This window comes from Thamnophis sirtalis, unplaced genomic scaffold, assembly GCF_051295495.1.
Source record: "Thamnophis sirtalis isolate CommonGarterSnake01/CBP01778 unplaced genomic scaffold, rThaSir2_p1.2 scaffold_2, whole genome shotgun sequence".
Classification (NCBI taxonomy): Eukaryota; Metazoa; Chordata; class Lepidosauria; order Squamata; family Natricidae; genus Thamnophis; species Thamnophis sirtalis.
The window spans coordinates 72,814,784-72,831,345 of NW_028261382.1; the positions used below are offsets into that span (position 1 = coordinate 72,814,784).

The 16,562-nt window shown below is 43.1% G+C and overlaps 2 protein-coding genes across 2 annotated transcripts; both read left to right on the plus strand.

Moving 5' to 3' along the window:
• The first annotated feature begins 1,020 nt into the window (after positions 1–1,020).
• LOC148048931 (small serum protein 5-like) lies at positions 1,021–9,526 on the plus strand. The gene is made up of 4 exons (XM_087706085.1): positions 1,021–1,099; positions 1,722–1,815; positions 2,148–2,277; positions 9,346–9,526. Exons 1-4 carry the CDS (start codon positions 1,097–1,099, stop codon positions 9,452–9,454), a joined length of 336 nt encoding a protein of 111 aa, XP_087562211.1. The 5' UTR covers positions 1,021–1,096; the 3' UTR covers positions 9,455–9,526.
• A 766-nt stretch (positions 9,527–10,292) lies between these two features.
• LOC106542909 (small serum protein 5) lies at positions 10,293–14,711 on the plus strand. The gene is given in 6 exon segments (XM_087703763.1): positions 10,293–10,340; positions 10,343–10,519; positions 10,521–10,544; positions 11,437–11,530; positions 11,883–12,012; positions 14,524–14,711. Coding segments are annotated over 6 exon segments (582 nt in total). The 3' UTR covers positions 14,633–14,711.
• Positions 14,712–16,562: the final 1,851 nt, after the last annotated feature.

The window sequence follows — 16,562 nt, forward strand, 5'->3', positions numbered from 1 at the left end:
GGACCCCCTCGCAGACCGCAAAGCACACGACCACATTAAAGTTGCGAAGCAGGGACACCAGCCAGTGGCAGAGTATACCGAAGAATTCTGAGACCTGGCATGTCATGTGAACTGGCCAGATGATATCCTGCTAAGCTGGTTCAAGGATGAGCTGAGTGCTTGTGCATTGGTGTGTCAGTGTATCAATGCTTGTGCATTGGTCTGTCAGTGAATCAATGCTTGCATATTCATGTGTCAGTGTATCAATGCTTACACATTGGTGTGTCACTGTGTCAATGTTGGTGCATTTCTCTTACTTATTGACAATCTCAGAAAGAGCAAGGGCGAATTAAAAGCACTAGATTTTACTGGATTGGAGCCAAACACTCTGTGCACCTTTAACAGAAAGAGGAGGAAATCTGCAGGAAATCCATGGGAGACTACGCAGTTCCCCTTGAGAAGAGCCAGAGAGCAAGTGGGCAAGAACCTGTGAGATTGTAACCAAGAGAGAAAGAGCCTGCAGGGAAAGCATGTCTACTTTGTCAAATGCCTTTTTGAAGATTTGAATGGACAGACAAAAAAGATGCAGGGAAAACCATACAAAGGCTGGACTCAGAGGATATAACCAAAGCTCTAAAATGCCTAATTCTGTCTTGGAAGTCCTGGAAAGTAATGAGAGTAAGTCCCACTCCCAAGAATAGGACAACCAATTACTTTGAGCTACAATCCTCAAAATAGGTAGGGCTCATCTTGGGAGAAGGTGGGAAGGAAGCTGCACATCTGGTTGTTTCAACTTCTCACATTCTGCCAGAGACTTTCAATCTTTCCATCATTTGGTGTTTTTCTAGCAAGGTGGATCTGAAGCTGATGAAATACTTTCTCTTTATCACATCTCCAAAACAAACACAAATTACCGGTAGTCAAAAGCAAATGTTTTTTCTTCTGGCAGTGGCTATTCTGACAAAACTTTCACTCAGCATTTTTTTTAAGTGCACAAGGGGCAGTCTTGGTTCTTGTATAAATTGGAGGATCAGATTCCTTTCTGGCCTCAGAGACAAGTGCTGGTCCTTGTCCTTCCTTGCTACCAAGAGTTTCCTGGGTCTCCCCCAAAGCCAAGATGGTAAGTACAACGGTTTGTCCTTCATTTGCAAGAGGAGCTTTAACTGACTTGGATGTGAGAAGAGAAGAGCTGGAGGGATGAGGGGGGCCCTTGGTGACAGTCACTCAACAAGGTTGTAACTGGGGAAAATAATCAGAGGGTCATCCTGTCTGTTACTTAGATAAAAAAAATACAGAAAGAAATCAAATGCCATCAGATTTTTTTTAGCATTCCAAAAGAGAGAGAGGACAAAGAGAACTGTTTACTATTTGGTATGAAGGGCAAATCAAGTCAGGAATAGAGAGTCAGGATTGTCATACCAATGCAGAGTTTTGCCTCCGGATGGTGGAGGATTGAAAAATACTCCATCCTGAGGGCTACTAGGTGGCTGAATAAATCACTGAGATATTCAGGTATCCTTTTTTCCGTGCAGCTGGCACAAAGAGGGGAGGGAGATGTTCCAAGTTGACACTTTTCTGCAATAGAGACCGAACTGCACACTTGTACAAGATTGTAAACTTAACCTAGAGGGCTTGTTCCAAAGTTCATGAGAGGGGGAATTAGAAAGACTTTGAAGAGCCAGTTTCTGAAACAATAAGATCTCTCATGGCTTATTTTTTTCTTTTTTCTTTCCCTTTCTCAGAAAGTCTTCTTCAGCCTGATCATCTTCTCTCTCGTGCTAGCTTCATGTCAAGGAGCATGCTTTAGAGCTGCCTTTGAAGCTGAGTTGGAAAATGGTAATCAAACTCTTTTTACGTTTGAACAAATCATCGCTGTACTGCTTGCGAAGGTTTAGTAATGGCAGGAAAAATGTTTTGGACTTAATTTTCACAATGCAGGTTTTCATTAAGGTGGGCCAAGACATAACGACTGTATTAATGCAAGAGTTGTTTGATCAAGGATATTTACAACTCTAAACAATCATTAAAATATAATGATATTTGACAAATGTGGAGAATTTGTCACATTTGTCCAAGAGCAGATTGCTAAACCTCTATCATGTTTCTCAGTACAGCATGGCAATTTGGCTTCGATTGAAGGTTCAACTATTCCATTTTTTTCCCCTTAGGTACAGCTGTATTGCCAAGCACATGTCTCGATAGTTATGATGGGAGAAAGCATCTCATTGGGTCCACTTGGAACACAGCTCATTGTTTAAAATGCGAGTGCACTAAATTGGGATTGAGTTGCTGCCACAGGTAGGAAGTGGCTCCAGGCAGGGACCAGATATATTAATATGCATATTTTATTTTAGGTTAAGCCACAGAAATTTATTGAGATCATGCATATTAAGAAAGACAGAAAGACAGAAAGACAGAAAGCAATGTTCCCTCTAATTTTTTTTCAGTGTGAGCGGAAAAGTATAGTGTTTGAGCGGCACATTTTCATGCCTGAGCACCTTAATTTTTTTCACAGATGTCACCTAAGACAACAACGAAATCAGTATTATTTGAAACTCAAAGTTATGTTTATTCAAGGTACCCGCTTAATTAAAAGTGTTATATAATATCAGTATCACTTAACAACGGTCCTGCTTAGCAACCAAAATGTTGGCCCAGAAACTCTGGCATTGAAGCGTGCAAGTCTTAAAGCTGTCAAGTTACAAGACCCTCGCACCCCTAACCCTTTAGGAAAAAACCCCCAGGGATCTTCAAACCTGACAGCCTTAAGCCTTGTGGACTTCAACTCCCAGAATACTTTTCCGCTCACACTGAAAAAAAATTAGAGGGAACATTGCTGACGGGGTGAAGCATAGCTTGCATTGTCCCTAGTGCGGATTCTTTTCCCAGCCTTGGGAGCTGAAGTCCTCCGTCCCTCCCTTATTCCTGTTTCCTTTTCCTTCATTATATTCAATTGTTTCAATATTAAGTGTAATTCTTCCTTCCTAACATTTTTCCATTTTTTTCCTTATATTCTTTTCCATTTCAACATTGTCTTTGTTCCTTCCATTCTTCCTTCCTTCTTTCAATCCTTCCAATATTTTTTCCTTCATTCCCTTGTCTGTTTCAATATTAAGTACATTTCTTCCTTTCTTCCTATACTTTTTCCCATTTTCTTCCTTATATTCTTTTCCATTTCAACATTGCCTTCCTTTTTTCCTTCCTTCCTTCCTATACGTCTTTCCATTTTCTTCCTTATATTATCTTTTCTGTTTCAACAGTCTTTGTTTCTTTCTTCCTTCCTTCCTTCCTTCCTTCCTATACTTCTTCTTTCATTCATTATATTTTCTTTTCCATTTCAATATTAAGTGTAATTCTTTGTTCCTCCTTCCTTCTTTCAATCCTTCCAATACTTTTTCCTTCATTCTCTTTTCCTTCAATATTAAGTGCAATTCCTTCCTTCCTTCCTTCCTTCCTAAGTTATTTCCATTTTCTTCCTTATATAATATTTTCTGTTTCAACATAAAGTGCCTTCCTTCCCTCCCTCCCTCCCATCCCTTTCTTTATGTTTTCTTCATGCTTTTTCTTTTCTTTTTCCTCTGCTCTTTTTAAATCCCCCCCTTCTTCTCCTCCTCTACATTTAGGTTGGATTAGTTTGTACAATGGTCATCAAACTTCTGAAGTAAAAATAAATAAATCATATTTAAGAAGAAGAAGAAAAAGGAAGACGTTTTTAGTTAAGTCAAACGTTTTAATAAAAGTTTCATCTTTTAAGATTCGTCCAACACATCCAATTGTAACCTTAACAGTAAAGAATATCACCCCAGCTGCTAAAGGTTCAACCAGTCTGAGAACCATTGAAAAGACAACAGTGCAAAATCCAAAAGACACAACTTCCTCACCGCCATTGCTTTGGTACCAAATCTTTGACGAAAGAAAGGAGGAGGAGGAGGAGGAGGAGGAGGAGGAGGAGGAGGAGGAGGAGGAGGAGGAGGAGGAGGGAACCAAAGAGAGGCTTTTACCAGGTCTGCGCCCCACAGCCAGGACCGTCCTTGCACCTCAAGCCGCGTTTCTTCCTGCAAAGCCCTTCGGGCAACCCGAGAGTTCCGCTTGACGCCAGAAGGGCTTTGCAGGAAGAAACGCGGCTTGAGGCGCAAGGACGGTCCTGGCTGTGGGGCGCAGACTCGGCAAAAGCCTCTCTTTGGTTCCCTCCTCCTCCCCCTCGTTCCACAGCCTGCGTGACGCTGCCGCCCAGGCTGAGAGCTGCCGGTGAAACAAGTTTGGGGAGGTCCTTTGCAGGCAGCCAGTTCTAGCCGCCTGCAAAGGACTTCCCCACGTTTGCTTTGAAAGAAACCTCTGCACGGGAGTTAGAAACCTCTGCGCGGGGGTTTCTTGCCATGTGCGCGGCCGCGCGGCCGCGCGGCCGCGCACCTTAGAGGGAACAGTGACAGAAAGACAGAAAGACAGAAAGACAGAAAGAAAGAAAGAAAGAAAGAAAGAAAGAAACAGACAGACAGAGAGAAAGGAAGAAGGAAGGAAGGAAAGAAAGAAAGAAAGAAAGAAAGAGAGAAAGAAAGACAGACAGAAAGACAGAAAGGAAGAAGGAAGGAAAGAAAGAAAGAATGAAAAAAAGGAAGACAGAAAGACAGACAGACAGACATTCCATATACCAGTAAATCTTCTGCATTAGAGATGCCTAGAACACAGCTTTTAGGTTAAAGCACAAGCATATTTTGAGATAGAAAGGATTCAGACATACAAGCAGACCTTCTACATAAATCTTCTGCATTAGAGATACCTATTGCACTGCTGGAGGTAGAGGTAAGAACCTACTTTAGAACTTACCTGCTGGTGAAAGAAAGATGGACAGGAAAGTGTAATTAAGGCTGATCCTTGTTCTCTAAGAAAAGTTTGGCCAGTGGCTCTTGAGGAACTAGACATGGTCTTTGTAGTGTGAGATTGGTGACCAGTGTTCTGGACTCTTGTCCCTCCTGGGAATGAGCAAGTGGTTGATCGGAAGATATTGAATGCCTCTCTGTGGAAGAGGGTGAAACCATCTTCTGTCTTAAGAGGTTTAGACCCAACAGCCAACTTTCATCCAGACCTCAACCTTCCCTTTTTGAGGAAGATTGTTGAGAGAATGCACAAAGGGACCAAGTTGAGGCAAATTACCCAGACTCTGGTTTCAGAGTGGGACACAGCATTGAAATGTCATCAGTGACACTTGTGGATGTTCTTTGGAGAGCTTGAGATGGAGTGGGACACCTCAGGGGTCAAGATTCCCACCTCTCCTTTTCAACCTCTATGTAGAGTTTTGGGGGAAGTCCTCCATCACTATCGGGACCAAAGTGCTGATGAAACCCAGATATAGACCTACTCCTACTCAGATAGATGATGCTGTGGTGGTTTTGGCCAAAACCCTGTTGGCCCTTAGAGGATGAGGAGGAAGCAGTTTTGACTCAACTGTGGCAATGTAGAATGGGTTGGTGGGGGTTTGACCTCCTGCCCAAAGGACCAGGTCATATATCTCCTTTGACTCTATACTGGATGGCACTCCCCCAGATTGAGCTGGTACACAATTTGGGGAAGGTTCTTCTTAAACTCACAGTTCCTGTTGAAGAAGCTGGTGGCAACCATGGTTATGGGTTTTTTTGCTCAACTTTTACCGACCGTAACCCCTCCTTCTTTCTCTTCCTCCACCTTCCTTTTTTTCTCCTTCAAAGGTATGGTGGTCCTGCAAGTAGTCCAGGGTGCAAAGCAGTGGTAAATCCTGTGACATGTAAATATGAATTCTATAGACTTGATGACCCATCGCAGCGCTGTGATGTCTGATAACTTCGCATGGATGAACAGAATCTCTCATGTTCAAATGAATCTGAATAAATCTCTCATATCAGCATCTAAACATTTTTGCCTTTTCTTTTCATTAAATAACAGTTATGTAAAACATGAAGCTCATGTCATAAGGCCAGCCATGGAGTATGGCAAAATGCAGCCTACAGTTTGGAGGGTCAGTGTATCAATGCTTGTGCATTGGTGGGTCAGTGGGTCAAAGCTTGTGCATTGGTCTGTCAGTGTATCAATGCTTGAACATTCGTGTACCACTGTGTCAATGTTTCCCCCTTGCCCAGAAAGAGCAAGGGAGAATTAAAAACACTAGATTTTACTGGATTGGAGCCAAACACTCTGTGCACCTTTAGCAGATAGAGGAGGAAATCTGCAGGAAATCCCTGGGAGACTAGGCAGTTCCCCTTGAGAAGAGCCACAGCAAGTGGGCAAGAATATGTGAGATTGTAACCAAGAGAGAAAGAGCCTGCAGGGAAAGCAAGTCTACTTTGTCAAATGCCTTTTTGAAGATTTGAATGGACAGACAAAAAAGATGCAGGGAAAACCATACAAAGGCTGGACTCGGAGGATATAACCAAAGCTCTAAAATGCCTAATTCTGTCTTGGAAGTCCTGGAAAGTAATGAGAGTAAGTCCCACTCCCAAGAATAGGACAACCAATTACTTTGAGCTACAATCCTCAAAATAGGTAGGGCTCATCTTGGGAGAAGGTGGGGAGGAAGCTGCACATCTGGTTGTTTCAACTTCTCACATTCTGCCAGAGACTTTCAATCTTTCCATCATTTGGTGTTTTTCTAGCAAGGTGGATCTGAAGCTGATTAAATGCTTTCTCTTTATCACATCTCCAAAACAAACACAAATTACCGGTAGTCAAAAGCAAATGTTTTTTCTTCTGGCAGTGGCTATTCTGACAAAACTTTAACTCAGCTTTTTTTTTTAAGTGCACAAGGGGCAGTCTTGGTTCTTGTATAAATTGGAGGAGCAGATTCCTTTCTGGCCTCAGAGACAAGTGCTGCTCCTTGTCCTTCCTTGCTACCAAGAGTTTCCTGGGTCCTCCCCCAACGCCAAGATGGTAAGTACAACGGTTTGTCCTTCATTTGAAAGAGGAGCTTTAACTGACTTGGATGTGAGAAGAGAAGAGCTGGAGGGATGAGGGGGGCCCTTGGTGACAGTCACTCTACAAGGTTGTAACTGGGGAAAATAATCAGAGGGTCATCCTGTCTGTTACTTAGATAAAAAAAATACAGAAAGAAATCAAATGCCATCAGATTTTTTTTAGCATTCCAAAAGAGAGAGAGGACAAAGAGAACTGTTTACTATTTGGTATGAAGGGCAAATCAAGTCAGGAATAGAGAGTCAGGATTGTCATACCAATGCAGAGTTTTGCCTCCGGATGGTGGAGGATTGAAAAATACTCCATCCTGAGGGCTACTAGGTGGCTAAATAAATCAATGAGATATTCAGGTATCCTTTTTTGCGTGCAGCTGGCACAAAGAGGGGAGGGAGATGTTCCAAGTTGACACTTTTCTGCAACTGCACACTTGCACAAGATTGTAAACTTAACCTAGAGGGCTTGTTCCAAAGTTCATGAGAGGGGGAATTAGAAAGACTTTGAAGAGCCAGTTTCTGAAACAATAAGATCTCTCATGGCTTATTTTTTTCTTTTTTCTTTCCCTTTCTCAGAAAGTCTTCTTCAGCCTGATCATCTTCTCTCTCGTGCTAGCTTCATGTCAAGGAGCATGCTTTGGAGAGCCCCTTAAAGCTGAGTTGGAAAATGGTAATCAAACTCTTTTTACGTTTGAACAAATCATCGCTGTACTGCTTGCGAAGGTTTAGTAATGGCAGGAAAAATGTTTTGGACTTAATTTTCACAATGCAGGTTTTCATTAAGGTGGGCCAAGACATAACGACTGTATTAATGCAAGAGTTGTTTGATCAAGGATATTTACAACTCTAAACAATCATTAAAATATAATGATATTTGACAAATGTGGAGAATTTGTCACATTTGTCCAAGAGCAGATTGCTAAACCTCTATCATGTTTCTCAGTACAGCACGGCAATTTGGCTTCGGTTGAAGGTTCAACTCTTCCATTCTTTTTTTCTTAGGTACAGCTGTATTCTCAAGCACATGTCTCGATAGATTTGATGGGAGAAAGCATCTCATTGGGTCCACTTGGAACACAGCTCATTGTTTTAAATGCGAGTGCACCAAATTTGGAATGGGTTGCTGCCACAGGTAGGAAGTGCCTTCAGGCAGGGACCAGATATATTAATATGCACATTTTATTTTATGTTAAGCCACAGAAATTTATTGAGATCATGCATATTAAGAAAGAAAGAAAGGAAAGAAGGAAAGAAGGAAAAAAGGAAAGAATGAAAGAAGGAAAGAAAGGAAGAAAGAAGGAAAGAAAGGAAGAAAGAAGGAAAGAAAGGAAGAAAGAAGGAAAGAAAGAAAGACAGAAAGACAGACAGACATTCCATATACCAGTAAATCTTCTGCATTAGAGATGCCTAGAACACAGCTTTTAGGTTAAAGCACAAGCATTTTTTGAGATAGAAAGGATTCAGACATACAAGCAGACCTTCTACATAAATCTTCTGCATTAGAGATACCTATTGCACTGCTGGAGGTAGAGGTAAGAACCTACTTTAGAACTTACCTGCTGGTGAAAGAAAAATGGACAGGAAAGTGTAATTAAGGCTGATCCTTGTTCTCTAAGAAAAGTTTGGCCAGTGGCTCTTGAGGAACTAGACATGGTCTTTGTAGTGTGAGATTGGTGACCAGTGTTCTGGACTCTTGTCCCTCCTGGGAATGAGCAAGTGGTTGATCGGAAGATATTGAATGCCTCTCTGTGGAAGGGGGTGAAACCATCTTCTGTCTTAAGAGGTTTAGACCCAACAGCCAACTTTCATCCAGACCTCAACCTTCCCTTTTTGAGGAAGATTGTTGAGAGAATGCACAAAAGGACCAAGTTGAGGCAAATTACCCAGACTCTGGTTTCAGAGTGGGACACAGCATTGAAATGTCATCAGTGACACATGTGGATGTTCTTTGGAGAGCTTGAGATGGAGTGGGACACCTCAGGGGTCAAGATTCCCACCTCTCCTTTTCAACCTCTATGTAGAGTTTTGGGGGAAGTCCTCCATCACTATCGGGACGAAAATGCCGATGAAACCCAGATATAGACCTACCCCTACTCAGATAGATGATGCTGTGGTGGTTTTGGCCAAAACCCTGTTGGCCCTTAGAGGATGAGGAGGAAGCAGTTTTGACTCAACTGTGGCAATGTAGAATGGGTGGGTGGGGGTTTGACCCCCTGCCCAAAGGACCAGGTCATATATCTCCTTTGACTCTATACTGGATGGCACTCCCCCAGATTGAGCTGGTACACAATTTGGGGAAGGTTCTTCTTAAACTCACAGTTCCTGTTGAAGAAGCTGGTGGCAACCATGGTTATGGGTTTTTTTGCTCAACTTTTACCGACCGTAACCCCTCCTTCTTTCTCTTCATCCACCTTCCTTTTTTTCTCCTTCAAAGGTATGGTGGTCGTGCAGGTAGGCAAGGGTGCAAAGCAGTGGTAAATCCTGTGACATGTGAATATGAATTCTATAGACTTGATGACCCATCGCAGCGCTGTGGTGGCTGATCTCTTCGCATGGATGAACGGAACTAAATCTCTCATGTTCAAATGAATCTGAATAAATCTCTCATATCAGCATCTAAACATTTTTGCCTTTTCTTTTCATTAAATAACAGTTATGTAAAACATGAAGCTCATGTCATAATGCCAGCCATGGAATATGGCAAAATGCAGCCTACAGTTTGGAGGGTCAGTGTATCAATGCTTGTGCATTGGTGGGTCAGTGGGTCAAAGCTTGCGCATTGGTCTGTCAGTGTATCAATGCTTGAACATTCGTGTATCACTGTGTCAATGTTTCTCCCTTGCCCAGAAAGAGCAAGGGAGAATTAAAAGCACTAGATTTTACTGGATTGTAGCCAAACACTCTGTGCACCTTTAACAGATAGAGGAGGAAATCTGTAGGAAATCCATGGGAGACTACGCAGTTCCCCTTGAGAAGAGCCAGAGAGCAAGTAGGCAAGAACCTGTGAGATTGTAACCAAGAGAGAAAGAGCCTACAGGGAAAGCAAGTCTACTTTGTCAAATGCCTTTTTGAAGATTTGAATGGACAGACAAAAAAGATGCAGGGAAAACCATACAAAGGCTGGACTCAGAGGATATAACCAAAGCTCTAAAATGCCTAATTCTGTCTTGGAAGTCCTGGAAAGTAATGAGAGTAAGTCCCACTCCCAAGAATAGGACAACCAATTACTTTGAGCTACAATCCTCAAAATAGGTAGGGCTCATCTTGGGAGAAGGTGGGGAGGAAGCTGCACATCTGGTTGTTTCAACTTCGCACATTCTGCCAGAGACTTTCAATCTTTCCATCATTTGGTGTTTTTCTAGCAAGGTGGATCTGAAGCTGATGAAATACTTTCTCTTTATCACATCTCCAAAACAAACACAAATTACCGGTAGTCAAAAGCAAATGTTTTTCTTCTGGCAGTGGCTATTCTGACAAAACTTTCACTCAGCATTTAGAAAAAGTAAACAATGGGTGGTCTTGGCTTGTATATAAATTGGAGGAGCAGATTCATTTCTGACCTCAGAGACAAGTGCTGCTCTTTGTCCTTCCTCCCTACCAAGAGTATCCTGGGTCCTTCCCAAAGCCAGGATGGTAAGCAAAATGGTTTTCCTTCAATTGCAAGAGGAGCTTTAACTGACTTGGATGTGAGAGCAGAATGGCTGGAGGAATGAAGTGGCTCTTTTGGGACAGTCACGCTCTGTCAGCAGAATTGAGAATTGAAGCTGTGGTTGTCATAATGGAAGAAATACTATGTACATTATTTAGATACAATAAAGGCAAAAAGAAATGAAGGTGATCAGCTGCTTCTTCAGAACTCCAAAATAGAGACAGGACAAACAGAACTGTGTGCAAAACCAATAAATTACATTTTAGGGTGCGTGAGATAAGTTTAAAATCCAGGCGTTGCTTTTCTAATTTTTGGGCAAGGACTCATAAGCAGAGTTTATTTTCTAGTTATTTAACAGTATTACAGATGGATACACAAATGCAGCAATGGACTATTTGGTATGAAGGGCAAATCAAGTCAGAACTAGAGAGTCAGAATTGTCACTTTCCTCCCACAAAGCATCCCAGGGGGAAGAAGGTATGATGTGGGCCTAAGGAACATCGCTGGTGGTGGGTCAACCCCAATGATACCAATGGAGAGTTTTGCCTCCAGAGGGGGGAAGGACTGAAAAATACTCCAGCCTGAGGACTACTAAGTGGATGACCAAATCCTGAGATATTCAGGTATCCTTTTTTGTGTGCAGCTGGCACAAAGAGGGGAGGGAGATATTCCAGGTTGACCCTCTTGTGCAACAGAAGTTGAACTGCACACTTGCTCAAAATTGTGAACTTAACCCAGAGGGCTTGTTCCAAAGTTCATGAACTTCATCGTATTTTCAGAGGAGAAATTAGAAAGATTTTGAAGAGCCAGTTCCTGAAACAATGAGTAAGATCTCTCATGGCTTATTTCTTTTCCTTTTTCCTTTCCCTTTCTCAGAAAGTCTTATTCAGCCTGATCCTCTTCTCTTTCATGCTGGCTACATGTCAAGGAGCATGCTTTCTGGATCCCTTTAAAGTGGAGTTTAAAGATGGTAACCAAACTCTTTATGCGTTTGAACAAATTGTGTCTGTGCTGCTTACGAAGGTTTAGTAATGCCAGAAGAAACGTCGTGGGCTTAATATTTACAATCCACGTTTTCATTAAAGTGAGCCAGGAAACATTGACTGTCTTAACACAGAAGGTGTTTGATCATCAGGCATCCTTACAAATCTAAAAATCATTAAAATATAATGATATTTGACCATCGTGGAGGGTTTGTCACATTTGTTCAATAGTAGATTTCTCAAAGTTACTTCCAATTCTAGCCCGTTTCTCAGTACAGCACAGCCATTTGGCTTTGGTTGAAGGTGCAACTTTCAACTCTTCCGTTCTTTTTTTCTTAGGTAAAGCAGTGCGTCCAAGCACATGTCTTGATAGACATGATGGAAGAAAGCATCTCATTGGGTCCACTTGGAACACAGCCCATTGTTTAAGATGCTGGTGCACCAAATTTGGATGGGGTTGCTGCCACAGGTAGGAAGAGGTTCCAGGCAGGTATCAGATATATTAATATGCACATTTTCTTTTAGGTTAAGCCACAGGAATTTATTGATATAAAGCATATTAAGAAGGAAGGAAGGAAGGAAAGAAAGAAAGAAAGAAAGAAGGGAGGGAGGAAAGAAAGATAGACAGAAGGAAAGGAGGAAGGAAAGAAAGAAGGAAGGAAGGAAAAAAGGAAGGAAGGAAAAAAGGAAGGAAGGAAAGAAAGAAATAAAGACATTCTATATAAATATTCTGCATTAGAGATGCCTAGAGCACAACTGGAGGCAGTCAAAGAGCAAAGCTAAAGAGGGCAAGTAAGAACCTACCTTAGGACTTACTCTTCTGGTGAAAGGGAAAGGATAGGAAAATGTAATTACTTCTCCATCCTTTTTGCATTTACAGATAACTGAACATCTTTGGTCGCATTGACCGATGATCTCTGGAGAGCCAGGGATGGAGGCCACGCCTCCATCCTGGTACTCCTTGACCTCTCTGCGGCTTTCGATACCATCGACCATGGTATCCTTCTGTGACGACTGCTTGAGGTGGGGGTGGGAGGCACTGTTTTACGGTGGTTCTCCTCTTACCTCTCGCACAGGTCGCAGTCAGTGTTAGTCGGAGGGCAGAGATCGACCCCTAGGCCCCTAACATATGGGGTGCCACAGGGTTCGGTCCTGTCCCCCCTACTTTTTAATATCTACATGAAACCGCTGGGCGAGATCATTCGACGGCACGGGATAAAATACCACCAGTATGCGGACGATACACAGTTGTATCTGTCCGCCACGTGCCAACTCAATGAAGCGATGGACGTGATGAGCCAGGGCCTTGAGGCTGTTAGAGACTGGATGGGGGTTAACAAGCTTGTACTCAATCCAGATAAGACTGAGTGGCTGTTGTGCTTCCCTCCCACTAATTGGCCAAGTGTTCCATCTCTCAGGCTGGGGGGTCAAATACTACACCCCTCAGATAGGGTCCGCAACTTGGGAGTCCTCCTGGACCCACAGCTGACTTTTGAACACCATTTGTCGGCTGTGACCAGGGGGGCATTTGCCCAGGTTCGCCTGGTGCACCAGTTGCGTCCCTACCTGAACCGGGAGGCTCTCACAATAGTCACTCGTGCCCTTGTGACCTCTAGGCTGGAGTACTGCAATGTGCTCTACATGGGGCTGCCCTTGAAGAGTATTCGGCGACTTCAGCTGGTCCAGAATGCAGCCGCGCGAGCGATCATGGGTGCACCTCGTTTCACCCACGTAACACCTATCCTCCGCGAGCTGCACTGGCTGCCTGTTGATCTCTGGGTGCACTTCAAGGTGCTAGTTGTCACCTACAAAGCCCTTCATGGTATTGGATCTGGGTACTTGAGAGACCGCCTACTGCCAATTACTTCCACTGGGCCAATAAGATCCCATAGATTAGGCCTCCTCCGAATTCCATCAGCCGGTCAATGTCGACTGGCAACTACCCGGAGGAGAGCCTTCTCGGTGGCTGCTCCGACCCTATGGAACGAACTCCCCATGGAGATTCGTACCCTCACCACCCTCCAGACCTTCCACGTAGCCCTTAAAACCTGGCTGTCCCGACAGGCCTGGGGCTAAAGACTTCAACCCAACCCGAATAGTATGACTGTTGTGCTTTTTTAACAATGTATTGTCTTTATGTGTATAACTTGTTTGGTACTTCCCTCCGGCTGAATTGTGAGCCGCCCTGAATCCCCTCAGGGAAAAGGGCGGCATACAAGTAAAGTTAAAATCAAAAAAATCAAATCAAAGCCCTATTTTGGGTGATCAGGTCCCTCCTTGGTCCATGGGAGGCGGGGGAAGCTTTCCAGGGAGGCTCCTAGCTGGGCAGATCCTTGTTCTCCAGGAAAAGTTTGGCCAGTTGTTCTTGAGGAACTCGACATGGTCTTTGTAGGTGTGAGAAGGGGGACCTAGACCCTTCTCCCTCCTGGGAAAGAGGAAGTGGTTGATCCGAGAATATTTAAGGCCTCTCTCTAGCCTTTCAAGGATGGGGAGGAAGCAGTTTTGACTCAACCATGGCAACATAGAAAGGGAGTGGGCTTTTGCCCCCTGCCCAAAGGACCAGGTCATATATGACCTTTATACTTGGTGGCACTCCCCCAGATTGAGCTGGTACACCATTTGGGAGAGGGTCTTCTTAAACTCACACTTCCTGTTGAAGGAGATGGCGGCAGCCATGCCTATGGGGATATTGCTCAACTTTGACTAACCTTCATTTCACTGACAAAAAGAATAACACAGACCAACAGTTGCTCACTACTTCGTCTTTCTAATGTGGCTTGTTTTTCATTTGCAAGAAGAGTTTTAAGCGACTTGGCCCTGGGAAGAGAATGGCTGGAGGAATGAAGTGTCCCCTTGGGGACTGTCACGAATCAAGAGTCATACTTTGGTTATAATAACGGGAGGGAAAATTAAACTTTGACTGACCATAACCTCTCTTCCTTCTTCCTCATCTCCTTCCTCCCTTTTTTTCCCTTCAAAGATATGGTGGTATTAGCAATATTCCAGGGTGCAAAATGGTGCTAAATCCTGTGACATGTAAATACGAACACTATAGACTTGATGACCCATCGCAGCGCTGTGGTGGCTGATCTCTTCACATGGATGAACCGGAATAAATCTCTCATGTGTAAATGAAGCTGAATAAATCTCTCACATTAGCATCTTAAATCTTTTTTCTTGCCATTTCTTTTTGTTAAATAACAGTTATGTAAAACATGAAGCTCATGTCATAATGCCAGCTCTGCAGTACAGGAGAGTACAACCTGCATCAGTTTGGTGTGTCAATGTGTCAATGGCTGCGCATTGGTGTGTCAGTGTGTCAATGCTTGCACATAGGTGTGTCAGTGTGTCAATGCTTGCACATTTCTCTTGCTCGTTTAAAAGCAAGAAATAATCAAAAGGTGAGGTGAGAATTGACTGTTGAATTTTTCATTTTGGCATTCTTCAGGGTGTCCCTCTTTTGCTGGCATTGTCACTCTGCCAAGGTGCCCAAGTGAGCATAGGAAATGGTGCATCAGTTTGCTTTTGTGCCAACTCATGGATTGGTGGACCAATTTTCATTCAGCCACTAAAAGAACATTTAAAAAAACAACGGGTAAAGCTTTTTGGGAACTGTATCCATATTGAGCTTCCCAGCTATTACAAATGGCCCAGATTGGAACTGGGAGAGGGGGAAAAGGAGTCCTTGACTTATGACTGTAATGGAATCTGCCCACATGGTTTGAAGTGAAAAACAGCCTGAAAAGGGGCCCCAAAAATGGCTGAAAGAAGAGCGAAAATGACCCAGAAAACGGCCATTTTGGGGGCATTTTTGTGGCCATTTTGGCCTGTTTTTTGACCATTTTTCAGCCATTTATAGGTTATCTTCTAGGCCATTTTCCAGGCCATTTTGTCCATTTTTGGGGTGAAAAACATTCTGAAAATGGCCCAGAAATGGGTGAAAACTGCCCCCAAAATGGCTGTTTTTCAGACCTTTTTTTCAGGCATTTTCAGGATGTTTTCTGGGCCAGTTTTGGCCTCTTTCAGTGAAAAACAGCCTAAAAGTGGCCTTAAAAACGGCCAAAAATGGCCCGGAAACAGTCCAGAAAATGGCACCCCAAAAGGTCTGAAAATGGCCAAAATACAGGTTGAAAAAGGAAGGAAGGAAGGAAGGAAGGAAGGAAGGAAGGAAGGAAGGAAGGAAGGAAGGAAGGAAGGAACAGAGGGAGGGAGGAGGAAGGAAGGAGATGTGAATGAGAAGGAAGGAGGGAAGAAGGAAGGAGAGAAGGAAGGAAGGAAGGAAGGAAGAAAGAAAGAAAGAAAGAAAGAAAGAAAGAAAGAAAGAAAGAAAGAAAGAAAGAAAAAAGGGAGGGAGGAGTTAATCCAGCTTTAGCTTAATTTCTTCTAGAATTACCTACACAGACGTATCATCAATCCTTCTCCTTCTGCTATTTATTTATTGTTTTGGGGGTGAACATGGGCTTTAATTGTAAATTGCTTCTGAGGAGTCAATGGGATTTATTGCCTCTGCTATCTCAGTGTGAAATGTTAGCTGTTATGACACAATATGTTGCTTTTTAATAAGCTCAGCCTCCAATGTCTTATTTTTCTTGGTGATGGTCACTCCCCATCCTTTCACTGGGCAGTATATGCACCAGGAAACTGAAGGTTGGTTAATCCTTTTATTTCTGGAAGAGTTGCATATAGGTCCAAGGCTTGGGGAAAGGGAGAGTGGCCTGTAGGTGGGGCTGGGTGTAATGAGTGACATCGCAATTGCCACATCCACCCAGTCACATGATCACCCAGCCACACCTACCCAGCCAGACATTAGGGCAGAGAACCGGTTGTTAAATTATTTGAATCCCACAATCAAGGGTTCCTGTTGCTAAAAACAAAAAGATTGGATGCACATTTCTTGAGAAGCACATTTCTTTGTGCTTTGCAAATGGTTTGCAACAACATTTGTGGCCAATTCAAAGAACTGCACAAGAAGGAAGCAGATAATTATGGAAACCTCTTACTGCTTTGGGCCATCAACTG

Excerpts from the sequence above, each read along its gene's own strand:
- LOC148048931 (XM_087706085.1), top strand. Across the intron at positions 1,816-2,147 it reads TGAAGCTGAGTTGGAAAATG|GTACAGCTGTATTGCCAAGC; the intron begins GTAATCAAACTC and ends TTTTCCCCTTAG. Across the intron at positions 2,278-9,345 it reads GGATTGAGTTGCTGCCACAG|GTATGGTGGTCGTGCAGGTA; the intron begins GTAGGAAGTGGC and ends TCTCCTTCAAAG.